This window comes from Ovis aries, chromosome 15, assembly GCF_016772045.2.
Source record: "Ovis aries strain OAR_USU_Benz2616 breed Rambouillet chromosome 15, ARS-UI_Ramb_v3.0, whole genome shotgun sequence".
Taxonomy (NCBI): domain Eukaryota; kingdom Metazoa; phylum Chordata; class Mammalia; order Artiodactyla; family Bovidae; genus Ovis; species Ovis aries.
In genome coordinates, this window is record NC_056068.1 from 44,885,137 (window position 1) to 44,908,903 (window position 23,767).

The 23,767-nt window shown below is 44.4% G+C and overlaps 1 protein-coding gene across 1 annotated transcript in view; it reads right to left on the reverse strand.

The window, feature by feature from the left end:
• The window catches only part of OLFML1 (olfactomedin like 1), a 32,424-nt gene extending 9,122 nt beyond the window's left edge, over positions 1-23,302 (reverse strand). The window contains exons 1-2 of the mRNA XM_004016189.6: positions 23,025-23,302; positions 19,829-20,117 (exon numbers count right to left, since the gene is read on the reverse strand). Of these exons, the coding sequence (XP_004016238.1) occupies positions 19,829-20,117; positions 23,025-23,153 (418 nt within the window). The 5' untranslated portion in view covers positions 23,154-23,302. The remainder of the gene's footprint in view (positions 1-19,828; positions 20,118-23,024) is intronic.
• Positions 23,303-23,767: the final 465 nt, after the last annotated feature.

Below are 23,767 nucleotides of genomic sequence, written 5' to 3' on the forward strand. Positions count from 1 at the left end.
AAAATGCTCAGTATATTTCTATATTCTCCTCTTTGCACCCCCTGCTCTCCCCCACACTCTGTGAATCCTCACCTTTTGCCTGGACCACTACCACTCATTTGTCTGAGTTTACAGAATGTTCTCCACAAAGCAAGAGGAGTGATCTGTATAAAAACATGAATTATGTGACTGACTTGCTAAACACTTTTCCCTACCACTCTTGGAGTAAAATCCTGCTAAGTCGCTTCAGTCGTGTCCGACTCTGTCTGACCCCATAGATGGCAGCCCATCAGGCTCCTCCATCTCTGGGATTCTCCAGGCAAGAACATTGGAGTGGGTTGCCATTTCCTTCTCCAGTGCATGAAAGTGGAAAGTGAAAATGAAAGTGAAGTCACTCAGTCGTGTCCGACTCCTAGCGACCCCATGGACTGCAGCCCACCAGGCTCCTCCATCCATGGGATTTGCCAGGCAAGAGTACTGGAGCCTCCTAACTTGGCCTAAAACATCTATCTGATTTGGCTTCTCCCTGTCTCTGGGGATTGATCCTCCACTTCCTCCTTATACTCCCAACTTGCCTCACTGTACCTTGCCTCACTGTGTGAAGATTACAGCGGCTTTCCGGCTATTCTGGGAGCTGTTAAGTTTGTTTCTGCCTCAGGGCTCTTGCACTTGAAATTCTCTCTGCTGGGAGTGTTCTTTACTTTGATCCTCCACAGTCTGCTCCTACTCATCCTTCAAACCTCAGTTTCAATTTCATCTCCTTAAGAGGCTTCCTGTGACTGCTGTATCTAAATTTAAAATGATCTACTGTAGCATCTCTCTTATTTCCCTGAGATCATTTATTGAGTTTTGTAATTATGTTATCTGTTTTATTTACTGGTGCACTGTCCTTCTCCTCCACTAGACTATAAGATCCACAAAAGCAAGGCCTTTGTGTTCATGTTTACTGTTGTACTCTACTGCCTGAGAGCTCTGTGGGTTCAATAAACATCTATTGAATTAGTAAGGAAGGTAGGTTCATTCAAGCAGATGTTTTTCTTGGGTTTAAATAGTGCTGCACACCCAGAGTTCTGACTGCAGATCTGTCATAAGTAATAGTAATTTGTAAAACACTTTAGGGTTTTTACAATACTTTCAAATGCATTATTTTATTTAAAAATGTGACACAATATTGTCACCAAGGCAGCATATGGCAGGGATATGGTTAGGGAGAACCAAGTCCTAGGGAGTCAGTCCTTCCAACAGTCATGCCATCTGTGGCTGCTCTCAGAGGACTTGCGCGGCTCACACCATGGCCAGGACCAAACTTTGGGGCAAGCTATTAAAACTGAATAGAACCCTGTGGAGCTCCTAGGCTCAGAAGACTTTCTGTGTCCCCTGTTTCTAGAGAATAGACTCCAGCTTCCATGACCTTCCCTGAGTTCCAAAGGGCAGATTGGAACAGTAATCAGGGAAGAGGGAGGCAAAGTTAAGAAACAGTAGTGCAGCCTTGGGGCAGGGTCTTGGCTGACTTCAAGAGATACATATAATAGTATCTTTGAGCTCTTCTGCAGAACTAAAATCCCTAGCAAATGGAAGACACTCAATTCAGTTCAGTTCAATCGCTCAGTTGTGTCCTGACTCTTTGCAACCCCATGGACCGCAGCACGCCAGGCCTCCCTGTCCATCACCAACTCCCAGAGTTCACTCAGACTCATGTCCATCGAGTTCGTGATGCCATCCAGCCATCTCATCCTCTGTCGTCCCCTTCTCCTCCTGCCTTCAATCTTTCCCAGCATCAGAGTCTATTCAAATGAGTCAGCTCTTTGTATCAGGTGGCCAAAGTATTGGAGTTTCACCTTCAACATCAGTCCTTCCAATGAATATTCAGGACTGATTTCGTTTAGGATGGACTGGTTGGATCTTCTTGCAGTCCAGGGGACTCTCAAGAGTCTTCTCCAACACCACAGTTCAAAAGCATCAATTCTTCGGCACTCAGCTTTCTTTATAGTCCAACTCTCACATCCATACATGACTACTGGAAAAACCATAGCTTGGACTAGATGGACCTTTGTTGGCAAAGTAATGTCTCTGCTTTTTAACAGGCTGTCTAGGTTGGTCAGGTTGGAAGATGTTAGCATTCTCCATTCAAGAGAAGGTCACAGTTTGATAACCTTGAGAAGCTCATCAAGAAACCACCTGAGGCCATATTAAAGGAGGGCACGTCCTGCACACATCTTGATCCTTATCAGCTACCACCCAAGAACCACCAAATCCTCCCAGGTTAGGACTACAGGTTTTCAGGGGACCAGTCAGTTGTGTCCCCTTTGCCTGGCAAACCAATAAAGATATTCTTTTCTACTTCACCCAAACTCTGTCTCTGAGATTCAATTCTACACTGGTACACAGCAGTCATTTCAGCATCATTATGGAAGTCTCTCAGCCAACAGTTTCCACCATGTCGCATTGCTGACCTGCTTTACCAGACTAGGGGATTGTTTCCCTATGGCCTCTGGGTCAGCTTCATCCTGGTTGGCCTGGGTTATAGAGACCAAATCCCTAGGAAAGGTAGAGACACCTGGGACAGCTGGGAACCTTAGAATAAGTTTCAAATACGTCAACATGGCACTCAGGGTCCTTTGTCTGCATTGCAGGAGCAGCTAACAGAAGGATCCCCCTCCATGCTGAATTCTGAGGGCTGTGAGCTGTGGTGTGGAAGAGAGAAGGGTGGGCTGTCCTGTTTACCAGAACCTATCTCTGCCGGGGCTCAATATACCTTTTCTCAGTTTCACCAGCTGAATCTGTCTCATGTGAATGCTCTCCTCTTCCCACAAGCTCTGTGATGACAGATGATGAACGAACAGGGATTTAGGACTATACGTGATCACAGATACATTTAATGGGAAAGGGGTGGTCCCATGGGCCATGAGAGAAGCTCAGAAGCTGTTCCCTATTGTGGAACAAGTACAAAATTAATAAATTAATAAATACCTACAAATACATGTAATATGCTTGGTACTGTGATTAGGTACTTCTTTGCTTATCTAGATCTTACAGTTCATCTAAGTGGTAGATATTTTAATCTCTATCTTCCAAGTTAAAAAAGCAAAGGTTTGGATAAGTAACCTGATAGATCACCCAATTAAGGGAGCCTCTGAGCTCAATCTGAGCTGGAAGGCAGGGCCAGCCAGGACACCCCTAGCCAGGACCGCCCCCCGCCAGCTCAAGGGACATGGTGGATGGGCTTGTGGACATGGTGGGAAGGGGTAGAGAATGAGTGAGCCCGAGTATGCCTAGAGAGGGAGAGATGAAGGCAATGGACTCCCTGGGGCCTATTAGCAGGGTGATAAGATATCTGTCCTGACTAGGGAGCTCCCAGCCTGCCCATTCCTCTTGGAGGAAAGTCAGCAGACTTGTAGCCAGCTATGAGGGACTATGGCTAAGAACAAGACACAATCCATGTCTCATCAGTGATAAAATATTCATTTAAAATACAGCAGAAATGGGACTTTCCTGGTGGTCCACTGGTTAAGCTCCACACTCTCTATGCAGGGGGCCAGGGTTCGATCCCTGATCAGGGAACTAGATCCCAAATGCCCAGCTAAATCTGCGTCCCACAACTGAGACCTGGCACAGCCAAATAAATGAATATTTTTAAAAATAATATAACACAGCAGTAATTAATACAAACATTCTTCTTCCTCCTTCTCCTCCTCTTCGAAGAAATAGCAAAACAAGAGAGTGCTAGATGGTTTTGATCAGGGAAACACAGTTCTGGGGAAGAAAGCACAGAATTTTCCTCTGTGTGCTCCCTTCAGCTTTCTCCTGTCCCTTGTAGCTGGAACCTGGGACTGGGGGTCAGAGATCTCAGTGGTCTGAACTCCATTTGGTTCTCTATGTGACTCCCTAAAAGTCCCTTGGTCAATCTAGCCTTAGCTTTTCCACCTATAAAATGAGAGGTTTAACCTGGATGTTGTACAGTTTATTCAGGTGAATATTCTATAATTTTTTTCATAAATTTCTCTTCTTTCGGCATTTGGGGAGAATATACTTCCAATGTTTGAGTAACAGAGAAAGTTAAAACTCCCTGCTGTGCCTCTCTTAGAAGAGATAATTAGCGGGAGTAAAAGGTTGAGGAAGGATACGAAATAAATTGAAAACCTTTGAGTCCAGCCAAGATGCAAATTATTTAACAGAGATACTGACATTTTGCAAACCAGAGAATGAAAATCTGTGATTTACTCCTCAGGCAGAATTGTAGACAAGCAATTAGGGTAGAATTTGGCCCAAGGCCTCAGAGTGAATTCATTTATAAATATCACTTATTTGAAAGTTCTTAATATTTTTCCCCTTATTTAATAGTAATACTCTCCAGACTCGGTGAGACTTTTCCCTCCATGAGGAGTGACTCAATCAGAGTTATATTTTAAAAACAGTGATATGGGACTTTCTGGTGGTCTAGTAGCTAAGACTTGGTCCTCCTAATACAGGGGGCTGGGGTTTGATCCCTGGTCAGGGAACTAGATCCTATACGCTATAACTAAAGATCCCACATGCCGCAACAAAGACCTGGCACAGCCAAATAAGTATTTAAAAATAAAAACTGCTGGTTATTAGCAGAGAATTAACTGGGGGTAGAGGTGGAGGAGAGGGGATACAGGGAGACAGGTGGAGAGTCTGAAAGCATAATCCAGATGAGAAAAATCTAAATAGTGATGGGAGTGAAAAAATGGGCACAGATTCAAGAAACAAAAAGAGAGGTCAGGTAACTGACGAGTTTGTGGGAACTGAGTGATAAGCCAGACCCAGGTTTGTGAGATAGGAGGGAAGGGGACAGAGCACAACCTTTAAAAGAATGACAGTGAGGACATGACAAAAACTGATCAGAGCTGACCAGCCCCAAGATGGCATAAGATTTGACATCCACTAGGCCTTGACCCTCCTTATACGCTCCTTGTAATACATCAGCAAGCTAAATGGCACACCCACCTGTGCCATGACAGTGCTGAGGTCAACCAACAAAAGGGAACATTTTGACTTCCTGGGGCTTCTCTGGCGGTCCAGTGGTTAAGAATTTGCCTGCCAGTGCGGGCGACAAGGGCTCAGTGCCGAGTCTGGGGGGATGCCACATACTGCAAAGCCTGCTCTCTGAAGCCCACGAGTCACAACTGCTGAGCCTGTGTGCTCCAGCTACTGAAGCCCATGTGCTCAGAGCCTGGGGTTTGCAGCAGGAGAAGCTGCTGCAATGAAAAATCCACGCAGCACAACGAAGAGAGGTCCCCGCTCACCGCAACTAGAGAAAGCCCTCACACAGCAAGGAGGACCTAGTGCAACCAAAAGCAAATGGATTTGGACTCCTTCAACCACCTGAATTATGCTCATGGTAATAAACATTTGTCAGTACCTAGCAAGTGACAGTTACATGGGGATGTCAAAAATGACAGCTCTCAGATGAGTAGTCAATTATAAAACTTCAAGCTATTTGGTGTGTCCTGGAAATTAGTGGCAGTTATGCTTTTTCCCTATATATATATATCTTTTACGTTTTATTTTGTATTGGGGTATAGCTGATTAACAATGTTAATGGAGTGATAGTTTCAGGTAAACAGTGAAGGGACTCACCTATACATATAGATTTATTCATTCCCCTTGAAACTCCCCTACCATCCAGGAAGCCACATAACACTAAGGAGAGTTCCCTGTGCTATAGAGTAGATCCTTGTTGGTTATCCATTTTAAATATAGCAGTGTGTACATGTTCATCCCAAACTCCCTAACTATCCCTTCCCCGCATCCATTCCCCCAGCAACCATAAGTTCATTCTCTGTGAGTCTGTTTCCCACAGAACACATTTCTGATACGTCAGCATAGTACCCAGGGTCCTTCAGCTGACCTCTTTTGTCACTTCCCCACCACACTGGACTAATTAGTAATCATCAAGCTTGCCGTGGTCTCTCACAAGTTTGAGATTTTGCCTCTACTTTTCCTTAGCTCATCTTCGCTAACTTGAGATACATCTGCTTGTCCTTTAAAACAAAATCTCTGACTCTTGCAGAGCAGCTACTTGCTGTTTCTTGTGTGTCCAGAGCTTTCTGTGCAGTCCTCTTCCAGGGCAACTCTTGGGCTGAATTGAAATTGCCTACTCACTGTTTCCTTGCAAGCATTTTAGACAGAAGCTATGCTTAATCTGTCTTTTTATCCACAGGGCCTGGGAAAGTGAAACTGAAAGTGAAGTCGCTCAGTCGTGTCCGACTCTTTGCGACCCCGTGGACTGTAGCCCACCAGGCTCCTCTGTCCATGGGATTCTCCAGGCAAGAATATTGGAGTGGGTTGCCATTTCCTTCTCCAGGGGATCTTCCCGACCCAGGGATTAAACCCAGGTCTCCTGCACTGCAGGCAGACATTTTAACCTCTGAGCTACCAGGGAAGCCCCATTCACTATTGAAATTTTTATTGCTTACTGTCCAAACTCAGGAATCAGTTAGATTCAGATAATGTAGTATTGGTCAGTTGCTACCCCAATGCATGCTAGGCCAACTTAGAAATCAAGTAGATTCAGATAACAAGAGGTACACGTGGACAATAGCATGTGCTATTTCACTGTCTAGAAAGCCTGATTAGATGGAAGGCAGGAGGGCAGGAGGACCAGCTTATACGGAATGGTACTCAGTGAGCCATGGGAAGATCTGGCTCTGCAGAAGGGCCTTGAGTCCAGGGTGAGTGCTTAAACAGAGCCTGGCGTACAATACATGCTCTATGTATTTTGATGAGTTTCACAGAACTCTAGCAAAACCACATGCTAAGTCCCTTCAGTTGCGTCTTACTGTTTGCGACCCTGTGGACTGTAGCCCGCCGGGCTCCTCTGTCCACGGGATTTTTCGGGCAAGAATACTGGAATGGGTTGCCATTTCTTTGTCTAGGGAATCTTCCTGTCCCAAGGATTGAACCTGTCTGTGTCTCTTATGTCTTGTGCATTGGCAGGTAGGTTCTTAACCTCTAGCGCCACCTGGGAAGCCCAGCAAAACCACATCAAAAGTTTATCTAGGTTCCCAACTCTAAAAGTATTTCATGGCACCCACTACAGAGCCCTGCCGGCTTCCTTTTATTGGTGATTAGCCATTGAGTCTGAGAAAGAAAACAGAGGATGCCTGGCTGTTGGTTTGTATGGCTATGTGCTGCTCAACAGAATGGAGTGTGAGGAGGCTGGGAAGACCTGTGAATAGGGGTGAGTGCACAGCTTCCACTGTGAGTCTCTAAAGCTGGAGTTCAACACAGCCAACCTCCTTCACGTGTGTCCTTTCAGAAGAGGCCAGCTTTCCATAACCTCCTTACCTTAGCTGGTTTTCTTCTGTAGTATTTAACTTCTACCTGACTATGGTAAATTTTCATGCTAACATATTTGTCATTTGACCCCCCTTATAGAATGTTACGGAGAAGGCAATGGCACCCTAATCCAGTACTCTTGCCTGGAATATCCCATGGACTGAGGAGCCTGGTAGGCTGCAGTCCATGGGGTCGCTAAGAGTTGGATACGACTGAGTGACTTCACTTTCACTTTTCACTTTCATGCATTGGAGAAGGAAATGGCAACCCACTCCAGTGTTCTTGCCTGGAGAATCCCAGGGGTGGGGGAGCCTGATGGGCTGCCGTCTATGGGATCGCAAGAGTCGGACACGACTGAAGTGACTTAGCAGCATAGAATGTTAGTTCTGTGAGGGCAGGGCTTTTTGCCTAATGTGCTATGTTTACTGCTAGATATCCTGTCCTAGATTTGCATCTGGCACTTACTACAATTCCTCTATTTTAACTGTGAATATGTTAAATATCAAGAGATGTTAACATACATCAACAAAAACTCTCTAGGGTCCTGAGTAATTTTGTTTTTAATGTAATGACTTTCTGAGACAAAAGTTTGAGAACTGTTGTCCTAGAGGATCCAGGCTGGTCAACACTCATGCACAAGTAAAGCACGGAACTGGGCAGTCCTCCAAGGAATTTCTGATCAAACAGCCTCTGTTTTGCATTAGTTATCTAACTGTTGCAACATCTTAAGCATTTCAAGTTTATAATTATGAACTTTTTGCTTTTATTTAATTTTTATTTAAAGACTAAGCTGAGTTTTGGTTTCTGCATAGTGGGTTATTTATTTTTTTCCCTTTAATATTCTTACTTAAACTGAAAAGGATGAAAATTTTCTCAATGTCAAGGTGTGATACTGCCATCCTCCCATTTATCTAGCTAGAAAACAGAATCATTTTGACATTTTGCCATGAATTCCTCCTATGCAATCAGTCATACTGATGCTGTTCTCTACTTTCTCAAAGTAGGCTGGTGTAGCACTTGCTGACCTCATCCTAAACTCTGCAGCAGCCCTCTGACAGGTTCTTCAGCCTCCCCTCAGTCACACTAATGCTCCGTCCATTGCCTTCATATAGATATTTGCATACTTAAAAACTCATCTTGATGACTGCCTCTTTCCAAAACAGTAAGACCTAAAGTCTCATACGGATGTTATTAGAGGTTCTATTGGAAGGATGGGCTCCAGAGCCAGACTTGAACTTGCTTTGGCAAAAAAAAACTTGGTGAAAGCAACCAGATCTTGGTATGCGTGTGCCCTCTCCCTCAGACATCTTCCTCAACCATGAGAACAAGGCCAGGTTCGTCTCCAAAAGATCAGATGCCACGTGGAGAAGAGCCAAGCCACAGCAGCTGAGGCTGTCCTTAGGCGGTCACCGCCTGGGGAACATGCCACTAACTGTGGATGCACGAGGGAGTCTGCTGAGAACAGCTAAGACTGGCCCAGGCTGACAGAACTGCCCAGCCACCCTGTGGACTCCTGGGAAATAATCAATGATTGTTTTAATCCACTAAGTTTCAAAGTGGTTTGTCATATAGCACTGTGGTGGCAGATACCTGGTGCGGGGCCAGGGTAAGGGAACTGTGAGCAGACAGGGAAACTGAGATGAATCTAGGGGGTGGTGCTTAGTCTTCAACATAGCAAGAAACTCTGAGTCACAGTTTCATCATCTGAATAGAAGTCATAATAGTATCTACCTAGCTGAGTTGTCATAGGTATGGGACAACATACCAGACAAAAGAGGCTTCATGGGATCCCTGGTAAATAGTTGCTTCCACTTTCCAATAAACTGCTCCTCAGTTTATTCAGAAAATACTGAACCCTACTCTGTGCCAGGTACTGTGTTAGACTTGGGGAAAGAGCATGAACAGTGTAGAGATGCATGCAGTATACTTTAGTATACTATATGAAAGTAAGCTTTCAGAATAGCAGGTTCAACATAGCATAGAGAATCAGGTAGATGGAGATAGACAGTATTGGGACAAGACTAAGCTGAAAATGTTCAAAACTGCTGTGTTCAAAACTTATGGTTACCAAAGGGGGAAGGGAGGGAGAGACGAATTAGGAATTTGGGATTAATAGATATGACAGTAATATATGTATTAAATAAAAAACAAGGACTTAACTCTATAGCACAGGGAACTATATTCTATATCTTGTAATAACCTATAATGAACAATAATCTGAAAAAGAATATATACATATAACCAAATTTTTATATGCATAAAACTGAATCACTTTGCTGAAACACTGTGAATCACCTATACGTCAATAAAAAAATAATTAAAAAAAAAACTAATAAAAAAGGTGCTGTGTTCAATTGTTGGCTTGTTATCTACTTTTATAAACCAGTAAATACAATAGATACAGTATATACTATGTCCGTAGTTTTTATTTAATCAGCAGATATCACTTTCAGAGAGAATAACAAAACAAATTATTTAAAGAAAGTTAGATTGGGGTAAGTTGTAAAGGACTTAGTTATTTTATGGGGTTTGCTTTACCCTGTAGGTTGTAGTTGCCTTGAACGATGATAAAGCAATGATAACCCTGGTAGCAATACAAGATGAAATCCTGGAACAGGAAGATCAGTTAGGAGTCTTGTACAATAATCAGGACTAGAGACGATGAGAGAGCAGGGTAGAGGTAAAGAATAAAGTTGAGGGATATTCAGAAGGAAGAATCTATTGGATACGGTGACTTATCAGATGAGGCCCAAAGGAATGCACCTGAGATTTCCACCACAGGAGTGTGTGGTGGGGCTCTTCTGTTAACTGAGCAAACACTGGGGAAAGCAAAGGAATTTCATTGGTTAAAAATAAGTGAAGGAAAGGCAGGGAATTAAAAACCAAGGGTTAGCAGGAGCGGGAAATTGACGCTTCTTGGCCAGGATTTGAAAGAATGATTTAAAGCAATTTGTTTATGAGTGAAGTGACGTCGCTCAGTCGTGTCTGACTCTTTGCGACCCCATGGACTGTAGCCTACCAGGATTGTCCGTCCATGGGATTTTCCAGGCAAGAGTACTGGAGTGGATTGCCATTGTTTATGAGTAGGAATCATCAAATAATGACCAAGAGGTGTGATGTGGTGTTCATGCATGTCCCACAATAATAAGGCCCCTTGTTAATGCCCCTAATAATGCCCCTAAATAAAGGCATTTAGACTCAGAGCAGAGGGCTTCTACTTGAGGACCTCTGTGACAGCCCTGGAGATGGCCTGCCTGGCTCTAGTCTCTCCCTCTTATGAGCACCCAAACTCCCCTACTGCCAGACCATTCTGAACACTGGGGCAAGAATGATCTTCCAAAAACCCCTACCTGAGCCGGGACACTCCCATGCTTACATAGGAGTAAGCAAAACAGCATGGTGGGAATGGTTAGTATGTGTAGGAGTCAGCCTGTCTTTGTTTGAATCCTCCTCTGGGATTAGCTCCTCACAGTTCACATGATTTAGTTATACAGTGCCCTGATTTCCATATCTATAAAATGAAGACTAATTCTAATACTTATCACATAGGTTTGTTGTGAGAATTACCTGATGTAATCCAATAAGACTCCTTTAAATACTTAGAGATTACAAGGTACATCATAAGCACTCAATAACTATTAACTACTATTATTCACTGTATTTTCATCCTCCACAGCTAGAAGGTGAAGAGGCTCAGTACAAAGGAGTTTAGCTTTTGTCTGTTTCTTTCATCTCTTCTCTACGACTTCCCCCTACACCAGAAGTCTGCAGAACACTAAGCCCGACTAGGCCTATGTACCTCCATATGCTGGTCATTTGCTTGAAGTGCCCTCTACTCTCTTCTCCATTTAATTAGTTCTTTTCCAAGATTAAAACTCAGCTTGAGACTTCCCTGGTGGTCCAGTGGTTAAGAATCTGCCTTGCAATGCAGGGGATGCAAGTTCAATCCCTGGTCAAGGAATTAAGATCCCACATGCCGCAGAGCAACTAAGCCCTTGCCTTGCGACTGCTGGGTCCACACACTAATGCCTGCCCCTGTGCTTCTGCGACACCCTCCATCAGAGCAGCCATCACCCCATCTTTTATTCTGGGTTTGTTTATATGGTTTCCCTACTTGGCTCCAAGCCTCTTGAGGACAAGAATGTTATCCTAGGTAAAGTTCCATCTCAAATGCCTGGCATAATGCCAACATATTCCTCAAATTCAGTTAGACTTCTGTTGAGTGAATGAATAAATGAATGAGTCATAGAGAGAATGAATGGGGAGGTTCACTCTACCTGGAGCCAAAAGCCATCAGCTAAAACAACTTAAGGATTCCCTGGTGGTCTAGTGGTTAAGACTCTGTACTTCCAATGTGAGATCAAATCCAGGTTCGACCCCTAGTCAGGGAACTAAGATCCCATGTGTGAGATCAAATCCAGGTTCGACCTCTAGTCAGGGAGCTAAGATCCCATGTGCTGCAACCAAGAGTTTCCATGCCGAAACTAAGAAACCTGCGTGTCCCAGCGAAGACTGAAGATGCTGTGTCCTGTAGCTAAGACCTGGCACAGCCAAATAAATGATAAGTAAATATTAAAAAAAACAATTTTGGGACCTTCTTTTAATACCTGTGTGATGGTCCTAATGGTATCCTCACAGATCACAGGCCTTCCAGTTGGATACACAAGAAATACACTGGCCTTTTTGAACGCAGCACAGTGACCTATGGGACTCTCCAGTAGGCAGCACAGAATAAGCTGGATGTACACTGCCCAGGTACTGAGCATTGCTGGTATTTGGTATTGCTGCCCAGGATTTGTGAATGCAGCTTCTGTGTGTGTTTATATGTGTGCACATACACATACACACAAACACAAGTACTCTCATACTCTCTTGCGCTTACACCTGTGTATACAGCTTTGTGGGAGATATTCTTCTCTGTTACAATTTAAGAGCTATACATCTCTTAATGTTTTGTTCCACTCATCACAAACTAATGGACCTGGGGAGCTGGCTCACAAATACGTTTTATTTGGCTTCCAGTGGGATTTTTGCTTGTTTGTTTTATTTTGTTTGATTTTTAACAGTTTTGAATGTGAGGCACTCAAAGGTATACTACCTGAGTGGATCCCAGAGGCATGTGAATTTGCAGCAATACACTTTTTTCTCTGAAACATGATCTAACAAAAGATATGAGTTATTTACTTAAGTAAGGAGAGAGTTATTGGAGGTTATTTGCAAGCATCCTTGCAAATAAAGGAGCTGGACTAAAACAGGAAATAAAATAATGCTATAATGACTTGTTTTGACTGCCTCAAGAATTTTTCTTTATAAGCTGTTTACAAGTTAAAAAGAGGTTAATATTATTCTGATTCACACAAGAATGCAGCCTGTGGAATCTGCCAAAGACTGTTAGTTAAATTCTTAATCTGGGCATCTGAGCCACTGGTGCTTTGCCATAAGTTGCCAAGTGCAGCAAAATTTCTCTTTTTACTGATAGCAATTCTAATACCAAAGACTTGGAATGACTTTATAAGTTAAATTGCATTCAGGTAACTTTCACTCACTGCATTCTAAATTGTGTGTTAGACAGAAAAGGAGAGGAGGAAAAAAAGAAAGAGAAAGAAGAGAGTCTATATGGGTTAGAGTTAAGATTCTAAGAATTTTACCTTATCCCCAAACATCCCTCTCATCTGTGAGGAATTTTACCTTATCCCTCTCATCCCCATCTGTGAGGAATTGTGGGCCTCACATGAACATCATTTGAGGATTACTTCTAAATAAAGGCTAAAGACTGGAGGACACCTCTAGAAAAAAAAGGCTTAATTACAGAGCAACTCTACCTTATTTACTATCCCTAGCATCCCATTTAGACTGATGGTTGAAATTTCTTAGGAAATCTCCTAAGATACAGTGTTGAACTTTCCAAGAAAGTTATGATATCCTATCTTTCTAAGGTTTTCAAAGACACTCTCTGAGATGGCACGTATGTATGAATGAAACTCTTAATGTGACCTCTGGTGACCCTCCCTAGCCCATAATCCCGTATTTGGCTACACAAGGGTTCTGACTTGAGTCTTAAGAATTCCTGTGGAAGTTCCAGAGTTGGCACAGTTCCAGCGGCCAATGCTAGAAGACAGGAAGATAGGAGCCTTTTGGGAAGAAGGTGGGTAGAGGAAACAGCACCAGCTGGGACGCACAGAATTCTAAGGTTCCCACCTCTATGGTCATGCCTTACAAACTTCCACCCCTTGAGTGAGGGCAGCACCTGTGAATATGAGAGTTCTGCTTGACTAGACAAAACTAAGGAAATTCTGAAGATGTAATTAAGGTCCCAGGGGCTTCCCTGGTGGTGCTGTGGTTAAGAATCTGCCTTTCATTGCAGGGGATGTAGATTTGATTCCTGGTGGGAGAACTAAAATCCCACGTCTCAGGGCAACCATGCCTGCATGCTGCAACTAGAGAACCTGCGCGCCACAAACTGCAGAGCCCAGGCACTGCGACTCCTGAGCCCACATGCTCCAGAGCCCATGTTCCACATCAGAAGCCTATGAGCTGCAACTGGAGAAAAAGCACAAGTGCCACAGCGAAGACTCAGTGCAGCCAAAAAATATTAAAGGTCCCAAATCAGTTGTCTTCGAGTTAATCAAAAGGAAGATGATTATAGGTGGGCTTGACCTAAAGCAGATAAAAAACAGGGGCTGAGCACTTCCCAAAGAGAAGCACTCTCCTCCCGGCCTTGAAGGAGCAATAACCACATTGTGCACTGCCTGTGGAGAGGCGCGGCTTCTCAAAGCTGAGGGCCTCCATCCTACAACCACAGGAAGGGCAATTCTGTCAACATCAGTGAGCTCGGAAGAGGGACCTGAGCTCAAGGTGAGAATGTAGGCCAGGTAACACCTTGACTGTACCCTCGAGAGACTATTGAATGAAATGTCCAGATAAGCTGTACCTGGACTCCTGAATCCACTGAAACTCGAAGACAATAAACGTATACTATTTAAAACTGCTAAAGTTGTGGCAATTTGTTACACAGTATTAGCATAACTAACATAGGCAAAGCTACTAAGAGAAACGGCCCAAGCAATGGGGGAGGGGACAACATGTAAAACACAAACAGTGCATGGAAGGGGAATACGCTGTCACCCCAAAGTCCATCCCTGGGCACAGAGCCTCTGCAAACAGTAGGCCAGAGCACTAACCACACAGTTGGGATTGTTTACATCTGTCCCTAAACCAAGCTCTGAGGGGCGCCGCCATCAGCATCTCTTCTACAGACAATGTTTACAGACTGCTCCTCGGCAGGTCCTGACCCTGGATCTGTGAGTACAGCAGTGAAGACGTCAGGTGTGTGCACAGTCTGGTTGAGGTGTCAAATACACACAGGTGTGTGTAGCTGAGTGTTCGTGCTGCCTCAGAAGACTGAACGACCTGCTCTAGGAGCACTAGGGGCCAACCCGCCTGGTGGGGGCCCCAGAAATGTTCTTGGAGAATCCACAGCAATTTTGAGTTATGAAGGGTGGGCAGAAAAAATTATATATATATTATATGTATTATATATATATATATATATTATATATATTAGAGTGGCTTCCCCACCAGGGCTCCCCTGGGGGCTCAGACAGTAAAGAATCTGCCAGCACTGCAGAAGACCCAGGTTCAATCCCTGGGTCGAGGAAATCCCCTGGAGAAGGGAATGGCTACCCTATATATGAAAGTGAAAAGTCAAAGTGAAGTTGCTCAGTCATGTCTGACTCTTCACGATCCCATGGACTGCAGCCTACCAGGCTCCTCCATCCATGGGATTTTCCAGCCGAGAGTACTGGAGTGGGGTGCCATTGCCTTCTCCAACTCTATATATATATGTACAAAAATTGCTACTGCATGTGGGTGAGTTATGGGGGAAGAAGAGTGGCATCAGCTCAGGCCACTTTGTGATGGGCCTTCCCCATCTAAAATGCTGCCATTTGAGGGGATTTTTTGTTGCCGATGATAATTGATGACAAACAACAAAAACAGTCTACACTGAGGAGTGAGAGCATGTGTGTGTTTTGGGAAGATGCACGTAACAGCAGAGAGCAGCAGGAGGTAAGACCAGAGGCAAGAGACGCAGTAAAAAAGCCCGCGCAGGATACAGGTGTGTTTCCGCTTGCTCCTTTGTCCCTGCTATCAGCACAGGGCCCACCCAAGAGTAGGGGCAAAAAGTGCTTATTGAATCATAAACAGACAGATCATTAAAAGAGGGCTCCCAAGGCAATGGGCATGGAAGCAGCAATTTCTAAAAAGTTGAAAGAGTTTTCACTCACCATGGAGCTGAGAGAGGGGATATTTTAGGCATCCAGGGTATGAGGGATGAGGCAAAGGACAAGGGTTATAAAAACAGAAAGTCCAGACTCAGGACCTCTGTTGAGCTCTAGGTGGAGTAGAAAGGGGCCACCTCAAGGTCTGAGGGGTTTAGAGTGTCTCAGGGATCCAATCCAGCACCATGATTCAGGCTTGGGGTCCTCCCTGACCCTCGGCATGAAAGTTCAGGCACATTCTAGCTCAGGCTACATTGGCAGCCACTCTTTCCTCCTGGTCAGCTTTTTAGGGAGCTGTTCATTTTCCACTGGCTCATCCTTACCCTTTCGCCTAATCCCTCGACCCATGTTTACCCTCAGCTGTTCCCTTTCAGAATATTCCCAGATGGTGCTAGTGGTAAAGAACCTGTGTGCCAATGCAGGAGATTTAAGAGACGCAGGTTTGATCCCTGAGCTGGGAAGATCCCCTGGAGGAGGAAATGGCAACCCACCCCAGTATTCTTGCCTGGAGAATCCCATGGACGGAGGAGCCTGGAGGACTATAGTCCATAGAGTCACAGAGGTGGACCTGACTGAAGTGACTTAGCATGCACGCACGCTTCTTCTCAGAAGGAGGAGGTTCATCTCGAGACAAGGCTGAAAAGGACACTCACTTGACCAGCTTGACCAAGTGCTTCTTCTTGTAGATAAGGCAGTCTCCTCTCTGTCTTCTGACTCACAGATAAGGTGTTCTTTTTTCTATCAAAACCTAATAAGTCCTCTGCCCACGCGAACAGTCCCTCTGCCCATTCATTCATTTGTTCACTTATTTGCTCACTGACAAATATTTGTTGAACATAGACACTACCCTAGGCTCTGGGACTCAACACTGAACGTGAAACACAGGATCCAGGCTCTTATATGAGATGGGGAGGCATAAAATGAACAGCAAGTAAATAAACGAACTAGAAGACCTCAGAGTAAAAAGTGCTCCAGGAAAAAAAACCCAAAAAAGAGTGAAGTAGTAAGTGCTCCAAAATGTCTCCTGGGTTTCCTATCTCAACATATTTCAGACCAACCACCCAATGGCCTAAGCTCCAAACCTAGGAAGCATCTTGGACTTACCCTTCTCACTTATTTTTCACATTCAATTATCAGTCACAAAGCCATGCATATGCCAACATTCAATGACGCTCCAACCCATCTGTCCTTCTCCACCCCACTGACACTTCATGCAGAGACGATCACTTGTTGCCCATTTGCTGCAGCATTGCCCTGATTAGTGTCCTCTCTCTAGTCTTGCCCTGTTCCTGCCTCTCATGGCTCTGCTTACAATTGCTCAATAGTGGAGGGAGGCTTAAGAGGGAGGGTATATATATAAACACATATATGTATATACACATATACATACACATACATATAGGACAGAAATGGTATGGACATAGCAGAAACAGAAGATATTAAGAAGAGGTGGCAAGAATACACAAAAGAACTGTACAAAAAAGATCTTCAGGACCCAGATAATCATGATGGTATGACCACTCACACCTAGAGCCAGACATCTTGGAATGTGAAGTCAAGTGGGCCTTAGAAAGCATCACTACGAACAAAGCTAGTAGAGGTGATAGAATACCAGTTGAGCTATTTCAAATCCTGAAAGATAATGCTGTGAAAGTGCTACATTCAATATGCCAGCAAATTTGGAAAACTCAGCAGTGCCCACAGGATTGGAAAAGGTCAGTTTTCATTTCAATCCCAAAGAAAGACAATGCCAAAGAATGCTCAAACTATCGCACAATTGCACTCATCTCACACGCTAGTAAAGTAATGCTCAAAATTCTCCAAGCCAGGCTTCAGCAATATGTGAACCGTGAACTTCCAGATGTTCAAGTTGGATTTAGCAAAGGCAGAGGAACCAGAGATCAAACTGCCAACATCCATTGGATTACTGAAAAAGCAAGAGTTCCAGAAAAACATCTACTTCTGCCTTATTGACTATGCCAAAGCCTTTGACTGTGTGGATCACAATAAACTGTGGAAAATTCTGAAAGAGATGGGAATACAGACCACCTGACCTGCCTCTTGAGAAATCTGTGTGCAGGTCAGGAAGCAACAGTTAGAACTGGACATGGAACAACAGACTGGTTCCAAATTGGGAAGAGAGCACATCAAGGCTGTATACTGTCACCCTGCTTATTCAACTTCTGTGCAGAGTACATCATGAGAAACACTAGGCTGTATGAAGCGCAAACTGGAATCAAGATTGCTGGGAGAAATACCAGTAACTTCAGATATGCAGATGACCATCCTTATGGCAGAAAGCAAAGAACTAAAAAGCCTCTTCATGAGTGTGAAAGTGGAGAGTGGAAAAAGTTGGCTTAAAGCTCAACATTCAGAAAACTAAGATCATGGCATCTGGTCCCATCACTTCATGGACAATAGATGGGGAAACAGTGGAAACAGTGACAGATTTTTTTCGGGGGGGAGGGTTCCAAAATCACTGCAGATGCTGACTGTAGCCATGAAATTAAAAGACGCTTACTCCTTGGAAAGAAAGTTATGACCAACCTAGATAGCATATTGAAAAGCAGGGACATTTCTTTGCCAACAAAGGTCTGTCTAGTCAAGGCTATAGTTTTTCCAGTGGTCATGTATGGATATGAGAGTTGTACTATAAAGAAAGCTGTGCACCGAAGAATTGACGCTTTTGAACTGTGGTTTTGGAGAAGACTCTTGAGAGTCCCTTGGACTATGAGAAGATCCAACCAGTCCATCCTAAAGGAAATCAGTCCTGAATATTCATTGGAAGGACTGATGCTGAAGCTAAAATTCCAGTAGGTTGGCCACCTGATGCAAAGAATTGACTCATTTGAAAAGACTCTGATGCTGGGAAAGATTGAAGGTGGGAGGAGAATGGGACGACAGAGGATGAGGTGGTTGGATGGCATCACCGACTCAATGGAGATGAGTTTGAGTAAACTCCAGGAGCTGGTAATGGACAGGGAGGCCTGGAGTGCTTCAGTCCATGGGGTCTCAAAGAGTCGGACACGACTGAACGACTGAAATGAACTGAACAGAACACATAGCTGATTCTCTCATGTTGTACACTAGAAACCAAGACAATATTGCAAAGCAGTTGAACTCCAATAATAAAATTTTTTAGAAAAAGAAAAGAAAATCTTAAACAGCCCTCAAAAATTGTTCAATGGTTCTCAATAGTTTCTTTAGTCACGTTTAACCGTCTGGACTCGGCAAGCAAGGCCTTTCACTATCTGGGTGCTACTGACCCTTCAGCCTTGCTCCCCGGCACTCTCCTGCCCCACACAGCTTCCACTCAGCCGTCCCTGCAGATCTATGTGTGGAAGTGCTACTTGCTTTTGATCTGTTGCCGCTCTTGCTTGACGCGGCCTCTGCTCATCTTTCTCTAACTACTGTGTTCAAAACTCAGATCAGACGTCACCTCATTTTGGAAGATCTTTCTTATAAATGACCAAAGGAGCTTTTACAAGGATTACATGGAAAGGATACATGAAACGCTTAGCCTAAAGATGGCATTCAGCTGCTTATATCTTGTTTACTTGATGGAATGTTCTCATATTTGGGGCAGGCTTAGTTAGCACATAAAGTTTTCCTATTTTCATTGAAACCATCTAAGAAAACAGCTTCTGAGGCACGGACTTGTCTCCCTCATTGTTTTTAATGAGATGGACTCATGCACAGGAAATTTTCCTTCTCATTTATGTTTTTGTTGCTTGATACTTTTTATTATCATTTGAGCTCCTAATCCTTATTCTTAATGGCCTGGAAGTGATTCTGATGGATCCTAAGATTGGAGACAAATATCTTGAATATATCAGCATCCCAACAGCACAAACAATAATAATTCACAGTAGTCCTTGGCCCTGAGGATTGGCTGTGGCCATTTCCAATTTTATATTGCTTCTTGGCACACTCTCCCAGCTCCCAGGGCCCTGAGAGAATCCACCAACCTGCCACTCTCCATGGAAGGATGGGACCACACACCTCTACCAAACTAAGCCCTTCCCTGGGTTGACTTCTGACACCATCGCCCTGAGCTTCTATGGAGGTTTTAGGAACTCTCTGGAAACGGGAAAGCCACTTTCTGAGAATACGTTTTCCTTTGGATACCTGTTCCTTGATAAGATTTCCCTCCCAGCACGTGCCCACAAGAGCACACACCCAGTTCTTACTTGGTCAGTCTCCCTACCTGCGTGAGGCCTGTGTTCTGAAAGTCCCCAGAAGGGGTGGTAAAGATGGAGCTCTCTTACTTGCGTTTAGTAGCGTCCGGACCCTCTGCTCTTCCTCGGCTTCTTGGACCAGCTTCTCTGCCAGCGCCTTGTCCTCTGACTCTGCACACGCGTCGGCCTCCCGCAGGTACTCCAGGTAGTCGAGCTCCCGCTGGGCGCGCTCCACTCTCAGCGCCAGGTTGTGTACTGCGCTCTTGTACTCACTTGTGTAGGTGTGACATCGTCCCAACATAACGGATATGTTTTTCGAGAACTCTTGGAAATCTTGAATGTACGCTCTTGTTGCTTGGGTACATTTCTGCAGTCCTTGCTTCAGTCAGAAAATAAATTCTCAAATTATTTCCAGTTATTTAAATTGCCCAAGTAATGTCAATAGCTCTTATTCATAGAAATAGACTTTTAAAATACAAACAGTTAAAAGGGGGTGAAATTTTTAAAAAATCACCCATAATTCCTTAACTCAAAGAACTATTGACACTTTAGTGTACAAATCTTTAGGTTTTCCTATGCATTTAGTCATACACATATAAACATATGTTAATGTGATTTTGCTACATGTGTGTTTTATAACATTTTAAATTTGCTGATATATTGTGAACATATTTCAAAACCAATTAATATATATTTAGGTCACTAGGAGTTGGACACGACTGAATGACTTCACTTTCCCTTTTCACTTGTATGCACTGGAGAAGGAAATGGCAACCCACTCCAGTGTTCTTGCCTGGAGAATCCCAGGGATGGGGGAGCCTGGTGGGCTGCCGTCTCTGGGGTTGCACAGAGTCGGACAAGATTGAAGTGACTTAGCAGCAGCAGCATACCATAATTTTAATAACACAATTCCATTAAATTGATTAGACTCTTTCCAATGAACATTTGGGCTTCCCTGGTGGCTCATACGGTAAAGAATCTGCCTGCAATATGGGAGACCCGGGTTCGATCCTGGGATGGGAAGATCCCCTAGAGAAGGAAATGGCAACCCACTCTAGTATTCTTGCCTGGAGGATCCCATGGACAGAGGAGCCTGGTGAGCTACAGTCCATGGGGTCGCAGAGTCAGACGTGACTGGGCGACTGACATACACATAAACATAATGGACATTTACGTAGTTTTCAATGATCCGCCACTCAAACATAGTGAAGAAAACCTTTGTCTTTACGTATTCGTACTTCTCTGATTATTTTCTTAGGATACATTTCCAGATGTGAGCTCCACCCCCAGCACCTGCTCAGCACCTGGCACATAGTCACACTAAATATGAACTTACTGAATAAAAGAATAAGTTAAGGGGCCTTCCCTGGTGGTCCAGTGGTTAGGAGTCTGCCTGCCATTGCAGGGACACAGGTTCAATCCTTGATCCAGGAAGATTCCACATGCCGTGGAGCAACTACGCTCGTGTGCCACAACTACTGAGCCTGCTCGCCAGGGCCCTGGAGCTGCAACTACCGAGCCCACATGCTGCAAATACTGAGGACTGCTCACTTTGAGCCTGGCTCTACACGAGAAGCCACCACAATGAGAAGCCTGAGCATGGCAATGAAGAGTGGTCCCCACTCGCTGCAACTAGAGAAAAGCCGTGCAAAGCAACAAAGATCCAGCAGCCAAAAAGAATTAACTTAAAAAATATATTTAAAAAAAGGAATAAGTGAATGAAGGATGGAAATGGGATGGGTTTCTGGGTCAGGATGTATACTTAAAGACCATTTGGTGGTTTACCAAAATGCTCTCCACAAAAGCTGTAAAAATATATACTTCGAACAGCAGGATGTAAGACTGTTCACTGAAGAATGAAAGAGAGATTGAGAGAGAGAGAGGTGTGTGAGAGGGAGAGAGAGAAGCAGAGACAGAAACAGAGAGGATGAGAGGGAAAGAGAGAGAGGAGAGAGAAATTGTCTACATCTATCCTCTTTTATTCTTACCCCACCCCCACCCCACACAAACCCCTGGATGTGGGATCGCATCACTTTGCACGTGTTTGCCTGGCCAACAGTGGAGCCACCTGGGCCTTGGCTTCCTACTAAGGTCACCACAGTCAGGGTGGGAAGACCTACATAAATCATACCCTCTTCTTTTCAGTCCACCTTCATAGCTATGAAAGTATCCATCTGTACTCAATACCCTCGTCTGCAGGCAGACTCAAGTCTTGTGGAAAGCTTGCAGGGATGAGACTCGCCCTGAACCCCAAGGCGGGTCTGCGGTAAATGAAGAGGGACCACAGTTGAGCATAATTCTAGCACACGGGAGAAAGTGAGATCGGGAAGGTCTCTGAGGAGAGAACCAGTGAGGCAGCAGCAAGAGGCCATTGGCCTGGGAACATTCCATCTGTGGCTCCCAGGCCTCAGCTCAGCGGACCTCAGAAACCCAGTGCAGCCTGCTCTGAGGAAGTGTTCTACCCTGACTGCAACCAAATAGTTTGGACTTAAAGAGTTTTCAGGAATATAGAAACTAAATACCTTTCAGAGAAGGAAAATAATTTATCAAAATTTAACTTGTACAAAAGCAAGGCGGGACATAAGAAATAGCTGATGTCAATGCCAGGGTGTGTTAAAGGTTAGGACAGCGGGTTACATTTGCCCCAGGGAGTCTGTCCCTGCTGCAAAAATGTTGGGTTTTGCAAATTTTAATGAAGTGGCAGCTACAATGCTTGGGAAAAAGGCCCCGGAACTTCCTCTCTGTTCAACACTGCTGAATCCTGCTCATTTCTAAAATCAAATCTAGTTCAGCAAAAGAAGCACAAGCTTCTCAGTAAGCCAATATCATGACTATTTACAGTGACCTAAAGTCTCACCATTAAAAGACACAAAGAAAACGAAAATGTGCTATCCTCCTGATATAGTAAAACATGAAGAAAACGTGACCAAAATGTTTAATTTTCCTATTTAAAAACTGAGCAATTGAATAATAACATTTTAGACATTTACCATCATGCCAGGCAAGGTTCTAAGTAGGAATTAATTCATTAAATCTTCTGAATATTAGTAAGAGGTAAATTCTATTAATGGCCCCATTTTACAAATGAGAGAAACTGCCAAATCAGGCAACAGAGGAAAGCCCTGTTCAAGAAACCACTAGACAATGAAAAATATTCAGTGTACCCTTAGCAATCTTATCATTCACTATCTGGAGAAACACATCCCAGTAGGTAGGGAAGTGTGGGTAAGATAAAGTGACTTCTGGGAGGCAGGTTCCCTGGGTCAGGGGCATGGATGCCACCTACCTCTAAGACTTGAAAGCGCTGATAGATATAGTGCACCATGGCCGGGTCCTGGGCGCGTGGCGGCGGGGGCAGGAAGGCCATGAAGACCACAGCCCTGAAAATGCAAGCTCGCCTAAGAGCCAGCATCATCCTGCAAACCACCCAGGGCGGGAATCCCTGCTGCTGCTTCCCGAAGGAGACTCAAGGGTCCCGGTGGTGGTCTCCTGCTTTTTAGCCGCTGTTAAGAAAATCCTCCAAAAACAGCCGGACAGCAAACTCTGCTGGTTACTCCCTCTGATGCGTGATCTCACTTTGCAAACTGGTGATCAAGTCCAGCTGTTGGCAAGTCCGTCCCCAGAGGCCTTGCAGGCCAACTCGGGGTAGAGGGTTCCCTGGGTCCAGCATCTGCTGCCATCACCTTTGACACATGGGGACCCCCTGCAGATAGTGGCTGCCCCCTCTTCAGGCATGGGTGAGTGTGTATGGGGTGGGGAGGGGGCCGGGAGGATTTCTCCCCTCTTCCCCGCTCTTTTCTTTTTACTTTTGCTTTCCTCCTCCCTAGAGAACTGTGCAGTCCAATCACAGCCCTGACCCCATACACACCACCCCCAACTTCTCAGAGCTGGACTCTCATTTTAGTTTCTGGCCAAAATTCCTGAGATCCTTTTCCCAGAAATCCTGTTGGGAGACCCCACCCCGCCTCCAGACTCTCTTTGCATTCCTGCAGCTCTTAAAGGCACAGCAAGGGAAAAAAATGAAAGCTC